Source organism: Leucoraja erinacea, chromosome 4 (assembly GCF_028641065.1).
Source record: "Leucoraja erinacea ecotype New England chromosome 4, Leri_hhj_1, whole genome shotgun sequence".
NCBI classification, from domain to species: domain Eukaryota; kingdom Metazoa; phylum Chordata; class Chondrichthyes; order Rajiformes; family Rajidae; genus Leucoraja; species Leucoraja erinaceus.
This window is the reverse complement of record NC_073380.1, coordinates 17,592,098-17,611,887: the sequence shown is the minus strand read 5'-3', so window position 1 is coordinate 17,611,887 and position 19,790 is coordinate 17,592,098. Positions and strand designations below refer to the sequence as shown.

General features: G+C 41.8%; 1 protein-coding gene across 7 annotated transcripts in view; it reads left to right on the top strand.

The window, feature by feature from the left end:
- sugct (succinyl-CoA:glutarate-CoA transferase) overlaps window positions 1-19,790 on the top strand; it is a 404,067-nt gene that overhangs the window by 159,632 nt on the left and 224,645 nt on the right. For all 7 annotated transcript variants that reach the window (XM_055633822.1, XM_055633824.1, XM_055633819.1 and 4 more), the window contains 3 exons: window positions 1,978-2,049; window positions 6,076-6,173; window positions 7,872-7,974. In XM_055633822.1, coding sequence (XP_055489797.1) covers window positions 1,978-2,049; window positions 6,076-6,173; window positions 7,872-7,974 — 273 coding nt within the window. The remainder of the gene's footprint in view (window positions 1-1,977; window positions 2,050-6,075; window positions 6,174-7,871; window positions 7,975-19,790) is intronic.

Here is a 19,790-nt window from a genome sequence, read left to right as displayed (position 1 = left end):
GTGGCCGCCTGGCGACCGATCTCTTTTGTTGTTGCTGAGTTTGTATTTGGTGCCACATTTTCCAAGCAGCAACCCAACCCAGTGGGCATGAGGGGAGCCGACTTCCCTCTGTTACTGTGGGCTGCAGTTGTGTGCCACCCTTCCTCACAAAAAAGACGGCTAAAAGTAGGAATCATCCTACCACAACCAGAGAGCAGTGCTGAACTACTATCTACCTCATTGGTGACCCTCGGACTATCTGTGATTGGACTCTACTGGCTTTACCTCGCACTAAACGTAATTCCCTTATCATGTATCTATACACTGCAAAGGGCTCGATTGTAATCATATATTGTCTTCCCACAAGCAACAAAAGCTTTTCACGGTACCTTGGTACATGTGACAATAAACTGAAATTATAAAACTGTAATATGGTGGGGTATGGCCCTGCGATGTCATATTTTGGGTTAAATAACATTTAAGGTGTAAGAATGTATGTTTTTTTTTAGCAAACTTTCTTACTTTTGCCTACCAACTCCTGTGCAATAACGGCAAATCTTCCATGTGATGAGTGTTTTTGAGTGAAAGGTAGATTTGAGCATGTTTTAAGGAATATGACTGCCATTGATTGCTGGGAACTGCAGGTGCCCCCCCCCCCCCCCCCCCCCCCCCCCCGTATGGCAGGGTTCCATTCCGGTGAATTGTTCGTCACCTCGGCAGCTTGCATGAGGGAAATGCAGCTGTGAGTCAAGTTGCCAAGTGGCAGAACATGCTGAGCTGACAAGTCCATCCTGCTGGTTTCCCAAACGTTTCTAGATATGGGGTCGACATAAGTAGGGCATTCGTAACCTTCATTGGAGGTCTGAAGAAGGGTCTCGACCCGAAATGTCACCTATTCCTTCTCTCCATAGATGGTGCCTCACCTGCTGAGTTCCTCTAGCATTTTTGTCTACCTTCGATTTTTCTAGCATCCGCAGTTCTTTCTTAAACATGGAGATGTGGTGTGGGTGAATGGTTGGTCCTTTGATATTCGTTGGTAGGCAGGAACCTTTACTAGCTGCATCGATCACGGCTGCACATTTGTGCTCATTCTTCTTGGAACAATACAATCATATCTGAGGGACCTTTACTGTACCATAACAGAATGAAGATAGACCTCAGAGGTCAAGCAGCATCTGGAGGCAACATTTGTGAGTCTATGGTACCAGGGTCAGTGTTAGTGAAAGATGGTTGCTGAGCCACATACCTGTTGCCTTTGTTTTGTACAGTGGTGAATCTCTGGAACTCTCTGCCACAGAGGGTAGTTGAGGCCAGTTCATTGGCTATATTTAAGAGGTAGTTAGATGTGGCCCTTGTGGCTAAGGAGATCAGAGGGTATGGAGAGAAGGCAGGTACGGGATACTGAGTTGGATGATCAGCCATGATCATATTGAATGGCGGTGCAGGCTCGAAGGGCCGAATGGCCTACTCCAGCACCTAATTTCTATGTTTGTATGTACAAAGCTCTTTATGCGACACAATGATTTCTTTATTGATACACACAAATGTGGAAATTATTTCACTCCTGCTAAACATTTGATCTTTTAGGTGCACAAATGGAACTCATGAGTGAATGACTCTCGAAACACACGGCCTAAGTTCCACACATTGCAGCATTTCATCGGCCCCATAGCAGAAGTAAATACTGACGTTCCCACGTCAGGAACTGGAAGTATCCTGAGCTAATTCTGCTACCACCATCATCTATTGCGCAAAGTGACGGCTCCCACTGATTGTCGCCGGAAGCTTGCGGCCTTTTCAGGGTGGACGATGACAGCGAGGCCAACATTTGTAACAAGATGGACACGAAAAGAAGAAGAAACATTTAATCACGTGTTTCTGTTGATTATTGAATTCCTAGACCTTTAGTTATATCATTTATAGATTGGAGAAACTAATGATATGTCTTGTTTCTATTGAATTTATTTTTACTTCTTCTTTAAACATTCTCTGTTGCAGGCTTTTAAGACAAAAGATGGCTATCTCGTAGTTGGAGCTGGAAATGATCAGCAGTTTGCAATTGTTTGCAAGGTAATGTACTTTTTTGAAGTTGCTTGTTAAGAATAAGTTATCACGAAAATTTAATTTATGATAAATTGTTTCTGTAGTCACTCTTGACCAATTGGGGTAATTACTGAAACAATTTTAGTGTTTTCCAGTTGCGCAGATTTTTTCAGAGAATATATTCACACTATAACTGATAACACTATGAAGTAGTTTCACCATGGAGGCCGCTTACTTCACTTACTTACTGCCTATTTTGCCTGCTGGCATGTATATTACGCCTCCAGGCAGCTTAGTTGCAGTATAAATGCAATGTAAATCCAAGTAATCTAATGCTGAGAAAGAATGAAGTGAGTATCTTCAGAGAAGGTCGTATTAATTCAAGCATGATTTTAATCTCAACCAAGTTAACAATCAGTGCTTCCACCGGAAGTCTTTGAAGGGAGAGTGTAAATTCCTGGGTATTGGCCATCATTTTCCAAACATCTATTGAAAGGGTGGTTGTTGTAAATGTAACATAAGCATGTGATGACAGTGACCTTCATCTTGTTGGTGGGGAGATTGTTCGAAATGACAATTGGGAATAGAATTAGTTTTAACTTGGTCAAGTGTGGAGTGATTAGCCCAAATTTGATGTCTTGGCATTTACAGTAAAGAAGAGTAGTAAATAAAAGCATGTAGATCTGCCCCTCACTGGCATTTCATACATCACCTATGGTGCCTTGGAATTGTCTGATATAGTATAGATTTGAGGCTAAGGTTAACTCCATGGAGCTAACTCTAGCTGTCTGAAGAGGCTCCAGGAAGTGTAATAACTGTTCTCTGATTCCTTGACGAAGCCGAGATTGGCAAAGCAATTACACCATAAGGATTCATTCTACCTAAAGACCCAAGCCGAGATATCGGATCCATTAGTTCCAGTCTTTCATGGGTAAATGGGAAAGTGATTTAAACCCGTGTCAGGTTGTGTCAGAATTGTGCTCTTTTGGAAATTGTCCTAGGGTTTCCAAACACAATGTGTGTTTGATATTTTTCCCCCACGAGTCATGCACCCGATGATGTCACAAATCACGCACAGTACATTTCTTTCCTTGCTAGCATAAATTGGACCTCCTGGGTGCAACTTACAGTATTAATTTAATACAAGAATCTAGGAGCATGTTGTGCGGTAGCCACAAGTTGTCAGTAAAAAAAAAAATATCCACTCTGACATTGATATCTTAAATACTACATCACCACGCCTTAATTTTCTTTGCTCGGGGGTATTTAAAGCTTCATCACTGAAATTTATTAGAGACCTCTGCCTCTCTGATCATACTGCACTTCACAGTGGCCAGAAATATACTATAGAATATTCTAAGGGATAAGATATACAAGTATTTAGATGGACAACGGCTGATTAGGGATCGTCAGCATGGTTTTATGCATGGGAGGTTGTGTCTTGTGAACCTGATTGAATTTTGTTTGAAGTTGATGATGATGGCAGAGCTGTAGATGTTGTATGGATTTCAGCAAGAAATTTGACAAGGTTTTGCATGGTAGGCTGCTCTGGAAGGTTAGATCGCATGGGATCCAAGGAGAGATGGCTGAATGGATAGAAAATAAGCTTCGTGGAAGGAAGTGGAGGGTGATGGTGGAAAGATGTTTTTTGGACTGGAAGCCTGTGACTAGTGGTGTGCCTCAGGGTTCAGTGCTGGGGCCCATTGCTGTCTATTCTATTTTGATGGCTTGGATGAGAACGCACACGGCGTGATTAGCAAGCTTGGAGATGACACAAAAGTGGATGGTATTGCAGATATTGAAGCTGGTTGTCAAAGATTACCGCAAGATCTTGGTCAGTTGGGCAGGTGGGCTGAGGAATGGTTGATGGAATTTAATACAGAGAAATGTGAGGCATTGCATTTTGGGAAGTCTAACATGGGCAGGACCTACACAGTGAAGGTTTCAAAAGTCTTTTATTGTCACATGCACCAATTAAGGTACAGTGATATTCGAATTACCATACAGCCCTACTAGAAAAAGCAACAAGACACACAACCACATAAAAGTTAACATAAACATCCACCACAGTGGATTCCCCACATTCCTCACTGTGATCGAAGGCAATAAAGTTTAATCTTCTTCCCTTTTTAATCTCCCATGGTCGGGGAAATTGAACCATCGTTGGGCCGATCGAAGCTCCCACAGATGGTGATCGAAGCCCCCACGTCTGGGCGATCGAAGCTCCCGCGTCGGGGCAGTCGAAGCTCCTGTGGCTTGGAGCTCCCGAAACAGGGACCATGAGCTGCATGATGTTAAAGTCCATAGGTTCCCACGGTTGGAGCTCCGAGGTCAATCCCTGGCAAAGGGATCGCCAGCTAAATTTACTAAAATAACTAAATTTAAAGTAGCTCTTTCTTCCCAATAACCATTTCTGGATTAAGCCCTCCCTTCACCACCTCCAGTTTAAATTCCATTTAGAATATTTTGGAGGACCAAGAACCAAGAACCAAACTCCACAATGTTAAGTCCCGCAGACTCCCGCGATTGGAGCTCCCGAAGTTGGTCTCCATCAGGGGCCACCAACTCCTCAATGTTAGGCCGCAGTGCGGAAGGGATTGCTAAGGCTCTGGGGAGTGTTGTGGAGAATAGGGATCCAGGAGTGAACGTGCATAATTCCTCGAAAGTGGCATCACAAGTGGATAGAGTGATCAAGTAGGCTATTGGCGCATTGGCCTTCATTAGTCAGAGTATTGAGTATAGATGTTGTATAAGAGTCATATTAGTTATATAAGATGTTGGTGAGGCCATATTTAGAGTATTGTGTTCGGTTTTGGTCACCATGTTACAGGAAAGATGTTGTCAAGCTTGAAACATAGAAACATAGAAATTAGGTGCAGGAGTAGGCCATTCGGCCCTTCGAGCCTGCACCGCCATTCAATATGATCATGGCTGATCATCCAACTCAGTATCCCGTACCTGCCTTCTCTCCATACCCCCTGATCCCCCTAGCCACAAGGGCCACATCTAACTCCCTCTTAAATATAGCCAATGAACTGGCCTCAACTACCCTCTGTGGCAGAGAGTTCCAGAGATTCACCACTCTCTGTGTGAAAAAAAGTTCTCCTCATCTCGGTTTTAAAGGATTTCCCCCTTATCCTTAAGCTGTGACCCCTTGTCCTGGACTTCCCCAACATCAGGAACAATCTTCCTGCATCTAGCCTGTCCAACCCCTTAAGAGTGCAGAGAAAATTTACAAGGATGTTGCCTGGTGTTGAGGAACTGAGCTACAGGGAGAGAACAGGTACTATCACAACATTTAAGAAACATTTACACAGGTAGATGGATAGATTAGGTTTAGAGGGAAATGGGCCAAAAAGTGGCACCAGTGTAAATTGGGCATTTTGGTTGGTGTGGGCAAGTTGGGCGAAAGGGCCTGTTTCCTCACTGTATCGCTCTATGGCTTAGGGTAAGTTGTGGCCTTGATGAATCTTTGTGGTAAGATGTGTCCACAATACATATTGCTCCCACATGGAAATGTTTTACAGAGCTATTTTGTGACTGCTGTTGAGAAAATTAGTTTAACGTGTCCCATACTGCACTTCCAGTGCTCCACAAAGCAAAGTTGGGGCTGTTATAACGATAAAACTAAAGGAGAAGGCACGTAACATTGCAAAGATTTGTAGGAAGCTATTAAAAAAACCCAACAAAACATAACTAAAAAGGCTATATAGGGAGAAAAGATGAAATATGAAAGTAAGCTCGCCAATAATATAAAAGAGCAAATGTTTCTACAGATATATAAAGAGCAACACAATATTCTGCACTCTAGTACTTTTCTCTTTGTACTACCTATTGTGTATGTGTCTGGCTTGATTGTACACATGAATGTTATGAGTTTTCCGGATTGCACGCAAACAAAGCATTTTTAATGATAATAATAAACCAATATTATATTTACAAAATGATATTTAGACATTGATGTGTAGTCAGAATGAAAATGTAGTGGCTACTTTTAAGAGGATGACTAGCAACTTCATCGACAATTTCATAATGAAAGATGTTATTTTCCAGATCTTATCTTTACCTGCATTAAGTGATGATCAGAGATACAAGACGAACAAGCTCCGGGTACAGAATAGAAGAGAACTAATTAATGTCCTGTCTGCAAGGTTAGTCCCAATAATGGACACTCATTGATCAATATTGCACATTTTTGTGAAAAAGTTGCACTAAATTGAAAGATTTTTAAATCATTCAGAGCTTATTTGGGATAGGTTGTGAGTTTGTAATTGCATTTTCTTGTATAAATGTAGCAGTTGTTGAGATTTAGAAGAATGAGAAGTTATATTTGTTAAGCATAATAATATAAGAGAACTTGGGGTTGATACTGAGCAGACCTAGGATGCAAATATCAGAATAAATGATCATCCATTTAAGGCAGAGAAGAGAAGGAATGTGTTTTCTCAGATGATTGTGAATCGATAGAATTCTCTATCAATAGACAATAGGTGCAGGAGTAGGCCATTTGGCCCTTTGAACCAGCACCGCCACTCAATGTGATCATGGCTGATCATCCCCAATCAGTACCCCGTTCCTGCCTTCTCCCCATATCCCCTGACTCCGCTATTTTTAAGAGCTCTCTCTTGAAAGCATCCAGAGATCCTGCTTCCACCGCCCTTTGAGGCAGAGAATTCCAAACATTCACCACTCTCTGTGAGAAAAAGTGTTTCCTCAACTCCGTTCTAAATGGCTTACTCCTTATTCTTACACTGTGGCCCCTGGTTCTGGACTCCCACAACATCAGGAACATGTTTCCGATGCAGGTGAACCTCTGCCTCACCTGGAAAGACTGCTTGGGTCCTTGGATGGAGTTGAGGGGGGAGGTAAAGTAACAAGTGTAGCATTCCCTACGGTTGCAAGGGAAAGTACCAGGGGAGGGGGTGGTTTGGGTGGGAAGGGACAAATTGACCAGAGAGTTAAGGAGGGAGCAGTCCCTGCGGAAAGCCAAGGACATGGGAAGATGTGGCCAGTGGTGGGATCCCATTGGAGGTGGCGAAAATGTTGGAGGATTATATGTTCTATGTGACAGCTAGTAGGGTGGAAGGCGAGGACAAGGGGGATTCTGTCCTTGTTATGAGTGGGAGGATGGGGAGTGAGAGCGGAGCTGCGGGATATAGAGGAGACCCTGGTGAGAGCCAGTCTCTTCTATAGTAGAAGAGGGGAACCCCCGTTCCCAAAATAATGAGGACTTCTCCGATGCCCTGGCTTGGAACACCTCATTCTGGGTGCAAATGCGGCGTAGACAGAAGAATTGGGAGTAGGGGATGGAGTCCTTACAGGAAGCAGGGTGGGAAGAAGTGTAGTCCAGATATCCATGGGAGTCAGAGGGTTTGTAGTAGAGTTGTTAACAATTGCTTTGAATTTTGACTGACTTTAATGATATATTTTTGCACAATGTTGTACAATTTATGGCTCTCCAAACATAATTTTGCTTGTCATTTTCAATTTCAAAAGTAATTTTCTTATCATTTGTACTACTTCCAGATATAACAGCTTTTTTTATAAAGCTAGTTGAATTTCAGCTTAGAAAAACTGAATGATTGTGAAAAATAGAATGAAACAGCTTCATAAAATTATTTAGGTTCCTGCCGATGATATATCTTTGATTACATTGTAAACTTTGTTTTTAAGTCAAGAAAACATCTTATCTGGAGAATATCTCTTGCAGCCTCAGGACAAGAGTCTAGTTCTGCAAAGAATTGCGTATTTTTATATTTTTGCTGGCTACTGCAAATTAAGTCATGTTCTGCTGTACTGATTCAAAATCAGTACATCATGTTTAAACCACAAAACTCTTTTATGATTAGATTTTCAGAAAAGACAACAGAAGACTGGTTGCAACTGTTTGAAGGTAGTGGTGTACCATATGGTCCAATAAACAGCATTCAGAAAGCATTCTCCGAACCTCAGGTCAGTTTATTGCCTTGCATGCAAAAGAGAATTTGAATGAAAAGTATCTTCAGTAAAATGGAAGATCTTGCAATAATGGATATCTTGAGTTAATAACCTGTTTTTCTAGTTAGAAAGAACCAATAATAATTCCAAGTATCCTGTAAGAAGTCCCCTAATCCACAAAACTGATTTAATTAGAAGTGCTTGATGGATTATGCAATACCTAGCTGTCAATAAATCTATTTGCCAGAGAGATCACCACAAGCAAAACATTGCAGTCTTGTACAGATTTTGTTTACAGTGTTCACTGTTTGCTGAGTGAATTTGTGTCTATAATAACGTGACGAGCTTGTAAAACTTTGATCACTCCATTCTATCTACGTTGAGTTCAGGAAAATACATACAGTATATAATATAATTTAAATTACGGCACAATGTAAGATTATTCCTTGTATTTTTGTCAATTATCTTAAATCCGATATAATAATTTAAGTAACACCAAAGCATTAGTTGAAAACAGTACCAATGGCATGTAAGTTCCCAGCAGAGACAAGCAATTTAGGCTGCACATCCACTTTAGCTTCTAACTGAGCTTCGGATTGCCTTTTGTTATTTTATGGTATATTGCCCGATCCAAATTATCCTTGAATTGCGTGATTACCAGCCAATTCAGAGGAACTATAAAGAGTGGATAATATTGGAGTGTGGGAGGAAACCGGTAATATTGGTGTGGGTCTGGAGACACACATAGACAAGATGAGGTAGGACAGCAGACTTCCTTCCCTATAGGGCATCAGTGAACCAGATGGATTTCATGACAGCTTTGTGGTTTCAAGACCAACATTGCAGACGATGTATTTGAGTTCAGATTTACTTAAGTAACTGAATTGTAAGCTGCCATTGTCAGATTTGAACTCATGACTCGAGATTAGGAGACTGAATAACATAAACATTGTGTTTTGTACCCACGATATAATTACTAGCTTTTCTCTGCTGACGTTGCTCAGAGTGATCTGCAGTTTTTCTTTGTGTATTTATATTTTCCAATACTGAGATTGCAACATCGACCATTGCATTGTTTTTTTTTATGGCGAGGGACATATTTAACAGTAAGGGAGATGATTTAATTCAGTTTGCACGATTATGAAGGGAACTGCCAACACGATGAAGGGTTCAAATAACAGAAGATCAAACTTATCATTAGAAATTAGGAATAGGAAGAAAATCCTTTGGACTTAAATAAGCTTTCCACCCAAAGCATCATCAGTCCATTTCACCCACAGGCATGTCCTGCAGAGTTCCTGATTTTTGCTCTGTTTTCGCTTGTTTTTGCTCAAGTAATGATTAAATCCATTAAAGAAGAAGTAATAAAGTTGGGGGTAACATTGGTCTGGAATGTATTTATTGTTAGAAGGGTGAACTTCCCATTTCTAAACACCTTAATAGAACTTACAGGGGAATCTAACAGAGGAAGCTGTGTGGCACTGTGGTGTAGCAGTAGGGCTTTACGACGCCAGAAACCCGGGTTCGATCCTGACTATGGGTGCTGTCTGTATGGAGTTTGTACGCTCTCCCTGTGACCTATGTGGGTTTTCTCAATGATCTTCGGCTTCATCCCACACTCCAAGGACGTACAGGTTTTTAGTTTAATTGGCTTGGTGTAAATGTAAATTTGTCCCTAGTGTGTGTAAGGTAGTGATATTGTGCGCTGGTCAGTGTGGACTCGGAGGGCCAAAGGGCCTGTTTCCATGCTGTCTCTCAAAACTAAACTAAACTTACCGACACCATATTTAAAAACAGGTATAAAGTGTATAAAAACAGGTATAAAGACTGAAAATGGGTCCTGACCTGAAACGTCGCCTATCCATTAACTCCACAGATGCTGCCTGACACGCTGAGTTACTCCAGCGCTTTGTGTTTTGCTCAAGATTCCAGCATCAGCAGTTCTTTGTGTCTTTATATAGTATAGAGACTTGTGTTCATATTTTCTGCAGCCTTCTTATGTACATTTTGGATACTTTTATTTATAACGTGCCTTGCAATTTCACTTGAGAAACTAATTGTAGAGTTTTCAAAATGAGAGTGCTGCCAATGTCAATAATCATGACAGTTCACTAATTCCTGCGCAGTTAAGATAGCAATCCTGATAATCTGCCTGGACATTCATAATGACTGAACAAAACAAACATGAACAAACATGCAATGGTGGAAAATAATTATTTTTTTCATGCCTACATTTTAATAACAGCATTAAAAGAGGTGTTAATTATTTAATACACATATCCAGCCTGCTTCTAAAGATCTAAAAAAGTTACATTTTCAATTTCTTCCTTCAAAATTTTGCTTTGTATGCATATGGTACAACAGATGTTTTAGGGAAATCAGATATCTTAATCGGAACCTTATTGTCTTATATACGCTTGAACGAGCACACTTGTGGGTTTTAGATTTAAGAAGAATATTTCGGTTATTTTGCGGTTCTGTGAGCTGCCATTATACAAAAATACAAAAGGAAGTGGTTACCAATGGCGATTCTAGCCCAAAGCTTCTTATGTTATTTTTTTTTCTAATCAAGAGCTGCTTTATGTCTCACCTCGCCATATCCAAATTGTAATCAACTCCTCCCCAGAGCTCATTCACAGAGCTACTTTCTTCTTCACCAAGCCATTTTCTTTTTCACAACAAACTGTTTCCACCACAGAGTAACCCCAGTTGCTGTCAAGACTTTTACCTTTTCAGACCCATTTACTTCTTCAGAACCAATCTCTTATTCGTGGAGGCAGTTCCATATTGCCAGATTCCTGCGATCATTCAAACATTTCCCATTCTAAGATCAGGATTTTGTTCTTTTAGACACTTTTTTTCAAAAGCCCTCTATTCTCTCACAGGACTGAACATAATTTTCAGTTCATACGTAATAATGACATCTTTAAATGATATGGCCTTCTATGTCAAAGTTAAGTGAGCTTCATTTGGGTGATTTTTAAAGGAAAAAGGGTCAGAGTATCTGAACTGCTATGAAAGTAGATAAAGGTTTTGGCATCAATCTCTGTGCGTCAATATTACTGGTGGATTATTGCTTCCAGCAGCAGTGCAGAATGTCATTAAGTTTACACGGAACTGATTCATGACATGATAGACAGAACAAAGTTACAAGTGAGGCTTTCCCACTCATCATTGAACATATTCATAAAACACACTAAATGCTGTGGAGTGTGTTTCACTTTTCTACACATCTGCAACTATTTACAGCCTTTTCAATGTGAATGCTAATTAGGACCATTTTTGAACTGCCACAAGAAATTGGAGTGAGACTACTGCATTAACACACTTTCAGGCAGCAGAAATAAATATTGCGGGACATGAGCAAGGGTTAGAGATAGTAACACAAATTCATTATTGAATAGACATGACTATAGAGAGTGCATAGTGAGCACGTAGCCTCTTTAATGGTCCTAGCTGAAAAATAACTATTTGGTAATTAATCGGGTCATCTTTTCCTGCATCAACATTTGATATGTTATATCTTATTAAAATTTACCAGTGTATATATATATTTTTAATTATTTTTAAAAATTAATATGAAAGCAAAATACTTGGGGATATCTGTTAGTATGAGTCGATCAGTTTAATTCATTTTCCTGCTCCTATTGTGACCTCTCTATTCTCAGCATCATATGAAATTGCAAACAGTCAAGGAATAGCACCTCATGTTCCAAATAAGTGCTTTCCAGCCTTATGGAGCAACATTGAGTTTAACATTTTCAGCTTTTCCTATAATCCACAGTATTTTCCTTATGCGTTTTAACATTAAGATTGTGTTTGTCCATTTGAACTACTCAATCTTTTGTTTCTTTACATCCCATTAGCATCCCAATTTGCCCTTTTTTATCTCCTTTCATCTGTCTGTTTATTTGCACTTTATCAGTGTATTTATGCATGTGTGTATATATTTATATAATGGTATATGGACACACTGATCTGTTCTGTAGTCATGCCTACTTTGTTCTGTTGTGCTGAAGCAAAGCAAGAATTTTCATTGTCTTATCAGGGACACATGACAATAAACTCTCTGGAATCTTGAATCTTGAATCTCTTCCCCTTCCTGCACTTTAAACTCAGTGTATTTTACTGCCTGTGTGTTTCCCCCATATTAGGCTCTGATTGATATGTAGAGGTATTTTTATCAACTTTGGCCACACACCGATCTGTTCTGTAGTCATGCCTCACTTTGCTCTGTTGTGCTGAAGCAAAGCAAGAATTTTCATTGTCTTATCAGGGACACATGACAATAAACTCTCTGGAATCTTGAATCTGCTTTAATCCATTGACTTGGTCTCCCTTCCTGCATCAATTATAAACTGGTTCCTCCTGTCATTCAATGGTTCTGATGATCTATGACTCCCCCCCCCCAAACCCCAGTTAACGCCCCAACCCCCTCTGGACCCCCTCCAACACCATACTGAGATTGCCCAAAATGCCCACTTACCCCAGTGTTGCTTTAAGCTCTGATTGATGTTTTTAGAGGACATTTTTGAATCAATGCTTTGGCCAGATCGGCACCGCTACCAATTAATCTTGCCAGCTTGTGTGTACCCCTCACCCAGATGTGATGTTGGGAAACACTGTCAATTCCTTGTTCTGTTCATAGGAGCAGAATTAGGCCATTCAATCTTGGCTTGATCTTTCCCTTAAACCCCATACTCCTGCCGTCTCCCCGTAACCTTTGACACCTTTACTAATCAAGAACCTGTCAATTGCTGCTTTAAAAATATCCATTGACTTGGTCTCCACGACTGTCTGTGGCAATCAATTCCACAGATTCAACACCCTCTGACGAAAGACATTCCTCCTCGCCTCATTCCCAAAGATCCTTTTATTCTGAGACAGTGCCCTCTAGCCGTAGACTCTCCCACTAGTGGAAACATCCTCTCCTCATCCACTCTATCCAAGTCTTTCACTATTCAGTAAGTTCCCACCTCATCCTCCTATACTCCAGCAGGTACAGGCCTAGTGCCATCAAACGCTCATCATACGTTAACGCAATCAAACCTCCTCTGGACCCTCTCCAACACCATCACATCCCTCCTGAGATATGGGGTCCAAAATTGCTCACTATACTCCAAATGTGGTCCGACAATGCCTTATAAAGCCTCAGCATTACATCCCTGCTTTTATATTCTAATCCTCTTGAAATGAATGCTAACATTGCACTTGCCTTCCTTGCTACCAATTCAACTTGCAAATTAACCTTTTGACTGTACCAGCACTCCCAAGTTGCTTTGGGCCTCCAATTTCAGAATGCTCTCCCTATTTAGAAAATAATCTATGCCTTTATACCTATTACCAAAGTACATGGCCGCACACTTTGCTACGTTGTATTCATCTGCCATTTCTTTGCCCGCTCTCCCAACCTGTCCAAGTCTTTCCGCAGATTCCCTGCTTCGTCTACCTGCCCTTCCACCTATCTTCGTATCATCTGCAAACCTAGCCACAAACCCATCGATTTTATCATCTAAATCATTGATATACGTGAAGAGTAGCGGCCCCAACACCAATCCCGGCAGAGCACCAGTAATCACCGGCAGCCAAACGGAAAAAGCTCACTTTATTTCCGTTGCCGGTACATATGACAATTAAATACTTTTAATGCTTGAACATGCAGGCAACATTCATTACTGCCAAAACAGTCTGCAGAACTTCTGAGGATGGATTGCTATACTGGTAAACACATTCCCAGAATGAAATCCGGAAGTGGCAGCGCTGCCTGGCAGCTGCGGCTCGCTTGCAGTCCGTCTGTCTTTTTCGTTTTTTGTTGTTTTCTTTTGTTCTGTTTTAGTTAAATTTTAGTTTATTAGGTTGTGTATGTGTATGTGTGTGTGTGTGGGGGGGGGGGTGAAACATGGTTTTGGTCTCTTCCTTCGGGGGAATGCGACTTTTTCTTGTCGTATCCCCTTCTCTGTCTCCGTCTACGCTGAGGACTAATGGCGGAGCTGGCGGCCTCCAACTGCAACCGAACTCGAGGCTCCGGAGGCAGAGCCAGCCAGGACTTACCAGCGCGAGGCTGGCCGACTTCGGGCTGTGGCGGCGTTCCGGTGGCAGTGGCCCGGCTTCGGGGCTGTGGCGGCGTTCTGGCGGCAGCCTGAATTCGGAGCTCGGCCGCGGACCCAGTGTTCAACATTGTCAGGTGCTCGCAGGTCACAGGTTGGTGACCTGTTTTTCCGGAGCTCCCGCAATTACAGCTGCGTCCGCTGGACTGGAGGGCGGAAGCTTCGGCAACTTCGACCACCCCGGGCCACGGAGCTTGAACCGGCCCGTTCGCGGAGCACGGTTGAGCCACGGGACTGACTTACCATCACCCGGCGGTGTCACAACAACGGAAGCCTGGATTGCCTCAGCGCAGAGAGAGAACAAGGAGGGAAGAGACAGATAATTTAAGACTTTTGCCTTCCATCACAGTGAGGAGGTGCCTGGTGAACTCACTGTGGTGGATGTTAATTTGTGTTTATTGTGTGTTTTTGTTATTTATTATTATATGTATGACTGCAGGCACGAAATTTTGTTCAGACCGAAAGGTCTGAATGACAATAAAGGAAATTCAATTTAATTCAATGGAAGGGATTCTGAGGGAAATGCTCATTGAAACAAGGTTCTAAAAAACATCGACAATGAGTGAACTTTAATAAAATAGCTGAAACATCTGCTTTTGATTTTCAATTAAGTATCATTCCCAGTAGCTTCGCAGTCCATATTGGCTCCACTCTCATCAAGTGAAAGTAGTAACAGTAAAACAAAAATCAACATTGATTCATTGAATAAAGATGACCTAATGATATATCTTTTTCTCTTTTTCACCTGCTGCCTTATTCAAAATTGTTGACTATACTTCTCATCATGTTGCTTCTAATTATACCATTTGATGGCCACTGCTTAGTCCAACATTTCAAATTATCTTTCATGACCTATTAAAAGTTTCTAAATTTGATTGACTCTAAATTGTCCAGCCATGCACGCCATAATTAAATGAGCTACATGTATTTACTTTTGTATTTGTTTGCAGGTGATGTACTTAACATAGGGTCAAATGGAAACATTGTAGTTGATAAAAGAGCCAGAATTAAAGTAAAGGTAGACAAAAAAGCTGGAGAAACTCAGCGGGTGAGGCAGCATCTATGGAGCGAAGAAATAGGCGACATTTCGGCTCGAGACATTTCTTCAGACTGAACTAATTAATATGTTTAGTGTAATGCTGATTCTGAAGTGAACAGATCTACAGATATAGGAGAGAATTTAGTATTTATTCGGATTAATGTTTTTTTTAATATTACATTTTACTAAGCATCATTGCACTGCAAATGCGAAAAGGTTTGAAGCATTATCAAACTGATTTATGCCCACTGTACATTATCCTTGGCAGTGGGATAACATTCCCCATTGCCCAGCTGGCTGCTGACTATCAAAGGCACAGATTGATTGTTGCTGAACCAGGGCAGTGCATCTGGGATGAACATACCACATTTTCAATCTGGTGTGCAGATTGCTTGCTTCTGAAATTGCTTTGCAGAGCAATGTACAAGGGAAAAAAAGTCTTCTCTGATGAATTCATATAGTCCATCGCTTCCTTCCTGCTATTCCCATTGACCAGGTACAGTATATAATGACTCAGGATGGCACTGCAAGATGGAATGATGCAAGATAGGCAAGTTAATGCTGGCATGTTGAATTGAGGGCAGGGACTTCAATACCCCAGTTTGGATGGTCAGCATTTCAACTTTATTATACGGCTAAGTTGGCATGCCAGTCTTCTGAGCAAGCAGCGACAATTGACATAGCTATGGATGGTATAATGCCTTATTGAAGTGTAGAAAATAGGGATAAACAATTCACCTTCTTGGGTTTGCTCTAGCATTGAATATAAATATGGCAGATTATCCACTTAAGTTCCCTGATCCTGCCTTCTCTCCAAATTCCTTGATCCCTAATTATCTCCAATATTTTTCAGTTCCGATAAAAGATTATTACCGTGAACTTCATATCTAATCTTCTCTCCTAGCAGGCTGTCTAACCAGGTGTATGACTATTATATTCCTGCTTTTATTTCAGATTTCCAGCAGATTGCTTTTATATTATTACTCAAACCAGATACATACCTTACGTTCATTTTGGTCTTTGGCAAAACCTTGCATTGGCCATTTCTTTATATATTGGCTGTATTTCCTGGCTGCAAAATTCTTGAATCATATTTCAACAATAAGGCTGACATGAGCACACTTGGCATTAATGTTGAGAGGAGTTGAAGAGCATCTGGATTCACCTACGTATATAATGAGTCCTATTGTTAGGTAATAATACGTGGAGTGAGCTTTGCATTAAAAATACAAATATATACATTGTCCTGAGCATAAAGGTTTACTAAAACATTGTGGCTAGCCACTCCATCGGTTTAACATTTTCGGGAACAATGCTGAGAAGAGCAATGTTAGAAATGTCAGCATTGTGCATTTAGTGGTCAATTGTTTATTCTGATAGACATCGCCCATAAAAACTAACATATCTATATTCTAAAAGGCGAGATGCAGGTGGTTGTTAAGTGCTTAAAGGAGGATAAATCCCTGGGGTCTGATCAATTGCATCCTAGGACATTGGGGGAAGCTAGGGAAGAAATTGCTGCGGTTCTGGCAGAGATATTTGTCTCATGGTTGAGGCATCCGAAGACTGGTGGATTGCTAATTTTATGCCTTTACTTAGGTAGTCCTAGCCTTCAAAATGAAAGGACGTTCCTTTCGGAAGGAGGCGAGGTGGAATTTCTTTAGTCGGTGGTGAATCTGCGGAATTCTTTACCACAGAAGGCTGTGGAGGACGTCTATTGATATTTTTAGGGCAGAGATAGATAGATTCTTGGTTAGTACGGGTATCAGGGGCTATGGGGAGAAGGCCGAAGAATGGGGTTAGGAGGGAGAGATAGATTTGTAGTGAATGAATGGCATAGTAGACTGGATGGACTGATGGACTGAATGGCCTAATTCTGCTCCTATCACTCAAGGTCCTATGACCTTAACAAGTTAGGAACTACAGGCCAGCAACCCTAACATCAGTAGTGGGAAAGTTACTGTAGGAGTTTCTGAAAGACAAGCTCTAGCTGCATTTGGAACGACAAGGACTATTTCAGGACAGTCAGTGTGGCTTTGTGTGTGAGAAATCGTGTGGCACAATTTTGTTTGCGTTTTTGAAGTGGTAACCAAGGGGATAAGCCAGTGGAAGATGTTGTTTTTACATGGACTTCAGCAGGGCCTTAGACAAGGTCCCACATGGTAGGGTGGTCTGAAAGGTTGATCATATGGGATTTAGGTTGAGTTAAGCAGTTGGGTACAACATTGGCCTGGTGGAAGGAATCGAGATAGTAATGGATGGGTAATTTTCCAGATTGGAGTCCAGTAGCTAGTGGTGTGCTTGTGGATAGATGTGGATCCACTGTTGTTTGTCATCTATACAAACAATTTGGATGAGAATGTGGATAGGATGGTATGTTTGCAGATTACATTAAAATTGGTGATATGATGGACAGTGATGAAGGTTATTGAAGACTACAACAGGTTCTGCAACAACTGGGAAAGTGGGTCCAAGAAATTGCTGATGGGATTCAACTCAGACAAGTGCAAAGTGTTGCATTGTGGAATGCTAAACCAGGACTGGTTGTGCATAGTAAATCACAGGGCTCTGGCTATGTTTTAGAACACACATGGCACCATAGTGGCATAGTAGCAGAGTTGCTGCATTACAGCACTTGCAGTGCCAGAGGCCCGGGTTCGATCCCAACTACGGTTGCTGTCTGTACAGAGTTTGTAAGTTCTCCCCTTGGGTTTCTCCGTGATCTCCGGTTTCCTCCCACACTCCAAAGACGTACTGGTTTGTAGGTTAATTGGCAAAAGTTTGTATACTTGGTATAAGTGTAAATTGTCCCTGGCGTGTGTAGGCATGTGTTAATGTGCGGGGATCATTAATCGGTGTAGACTCAGTATGCTGTAGGGTCTGTTCCCATGCTGTTCAACTAAACTAAACAAAACTAAACTAAACAGAGAGACCTAAAAGTGGTGACAAAGGTAGACAAGGTGGCGAGGAAGATGTTTGATACTCTTTCCTTTGTTAGTCAGGGCACTGAGTACGCAGGTTTGGTCATCATATTGCAACTGTAGAAGACGTTGGTGAAGTATTGTGTGCAGTTATAGTTGCCCAGTTATGGGAAAGATGGCATTAAGCTGAAAAGCTTTCAGAAAAAATCACTAGGATGTTTATGGGACTAGAGGGCTTGAGTTATAAGGAGAGACTGCATAAGATGAGCATAGGAGACGTAAAAGGCAACCTTATGGCAATATATAAAATCATGAGGAGTTAGATAAGGTCAATCCTCACAGTTTTTTTATCCTAGGGCGGGGGAGTCTTAAGGTGATTTATGGGCCTGTCCCACTTAGATGGCTGCAGGAGATGATGCAGTCACCACATGGTTGCCACATGTTCGCAGGTGGTTGCCGGGGAGTCGCCTTCATGGTCGTGAGGAGTTCCCGCATTCTAGGAACTAGTGGCGGCCTCATAGTCGTGGCGAATTATTGAACATGTTGAAAAATTAGCGGTGACTAGAATGAAGCTGCCATGGAGAGTAGCGAGAATTCTCGTACCGTACTTGGGTCGCCAGGAAGTCCTAGTGGGTTGCTAGGAGGTCGATGGTTGTCATAAGTTCTTGTAGGATTTAGCCGGTGCTGACTGGTGAATTTTATTGGGGAAAAAAAACGTAAGCAGTAGTTTTCAGAACCAAGGATAAGAGACCGGTAATGTTAAATGGCCGCCGAGCTTCACAGCCGTGTATCTCTGGCTTCTTAAAAGTTGTCTGGCATCTTAAAAGTTGTCTATGCCCCTTCTGCCTCCTCTCCCCCCTTCTCTCCTCCTCCCCCCTCTCTCCCCCCTCCCCCCCCTCCCCCCTATTTAAAAGGACTTAGCGTACACTGTGCTTTAGCCGTCTTAATTACAGCACCAACCTTCCTGTTCATCACGGGTGTATGTCTGTATCACCTTGGCTTTGCACCGTGTGAATTTCACTCATACAGTGCTCCCCCGGCTTCCCTGTCCTCCGCCTGCGATGTGTTCATGTTCCACTCTGACAGTCGCCATTCCAGTTGCCAGTTTTTCAGTCGACTGCCGGAAACTTGACTGTTGCTGGCAGTCCACTGAAAAATCGCCTAAGTAGGACAGGCCCATTACAGCGCTTGCAGTGCCTGAGACCCGGGTTTGAACCCGACTACGGTTGCTGTCTGTACGGAGTTTGTAAGTTCTCCCCATGACCGCATGAGTTTTCTCCGGGATTTCTGGTTTCCTCCCACACTCCAAAGACGTACAGGTTTATAGGTTAATTGGCTTGTTTTTGAATACTTGGTATAAATGTAAATTGTCCCTAATGTGTGTAGGCATGTGTTAATGTGCGGGGATCACTGATCGGTGTGGATTTGGTATGCTCTAGGGCCTGTTTCCATGCAGTTCCTCTAAACTAAACTAAACTAAACTAAACTAAACTAAACTAAACAGAGAGACCTAAAGTGATGACAAAGGTAGACAAGGTGGCGAGGAAGATGTTTGATACTCTTTCCTTTGTTAGTCAGGGCACTGAGTACGCAGGTTTGGTCATCATATTGCAACTGGACAAGACGTTGGTGAAGTATTGTGCGCAGTTATAGTTGCCCAGTTATGGGAAGGATGGCATTAAGCTGAAACGCTTTCAGAAAACAATCACTAGGATGTTACTGGGACTAGAGGGCTTGAGTTATAAGGAGAGACTGCATAAGATG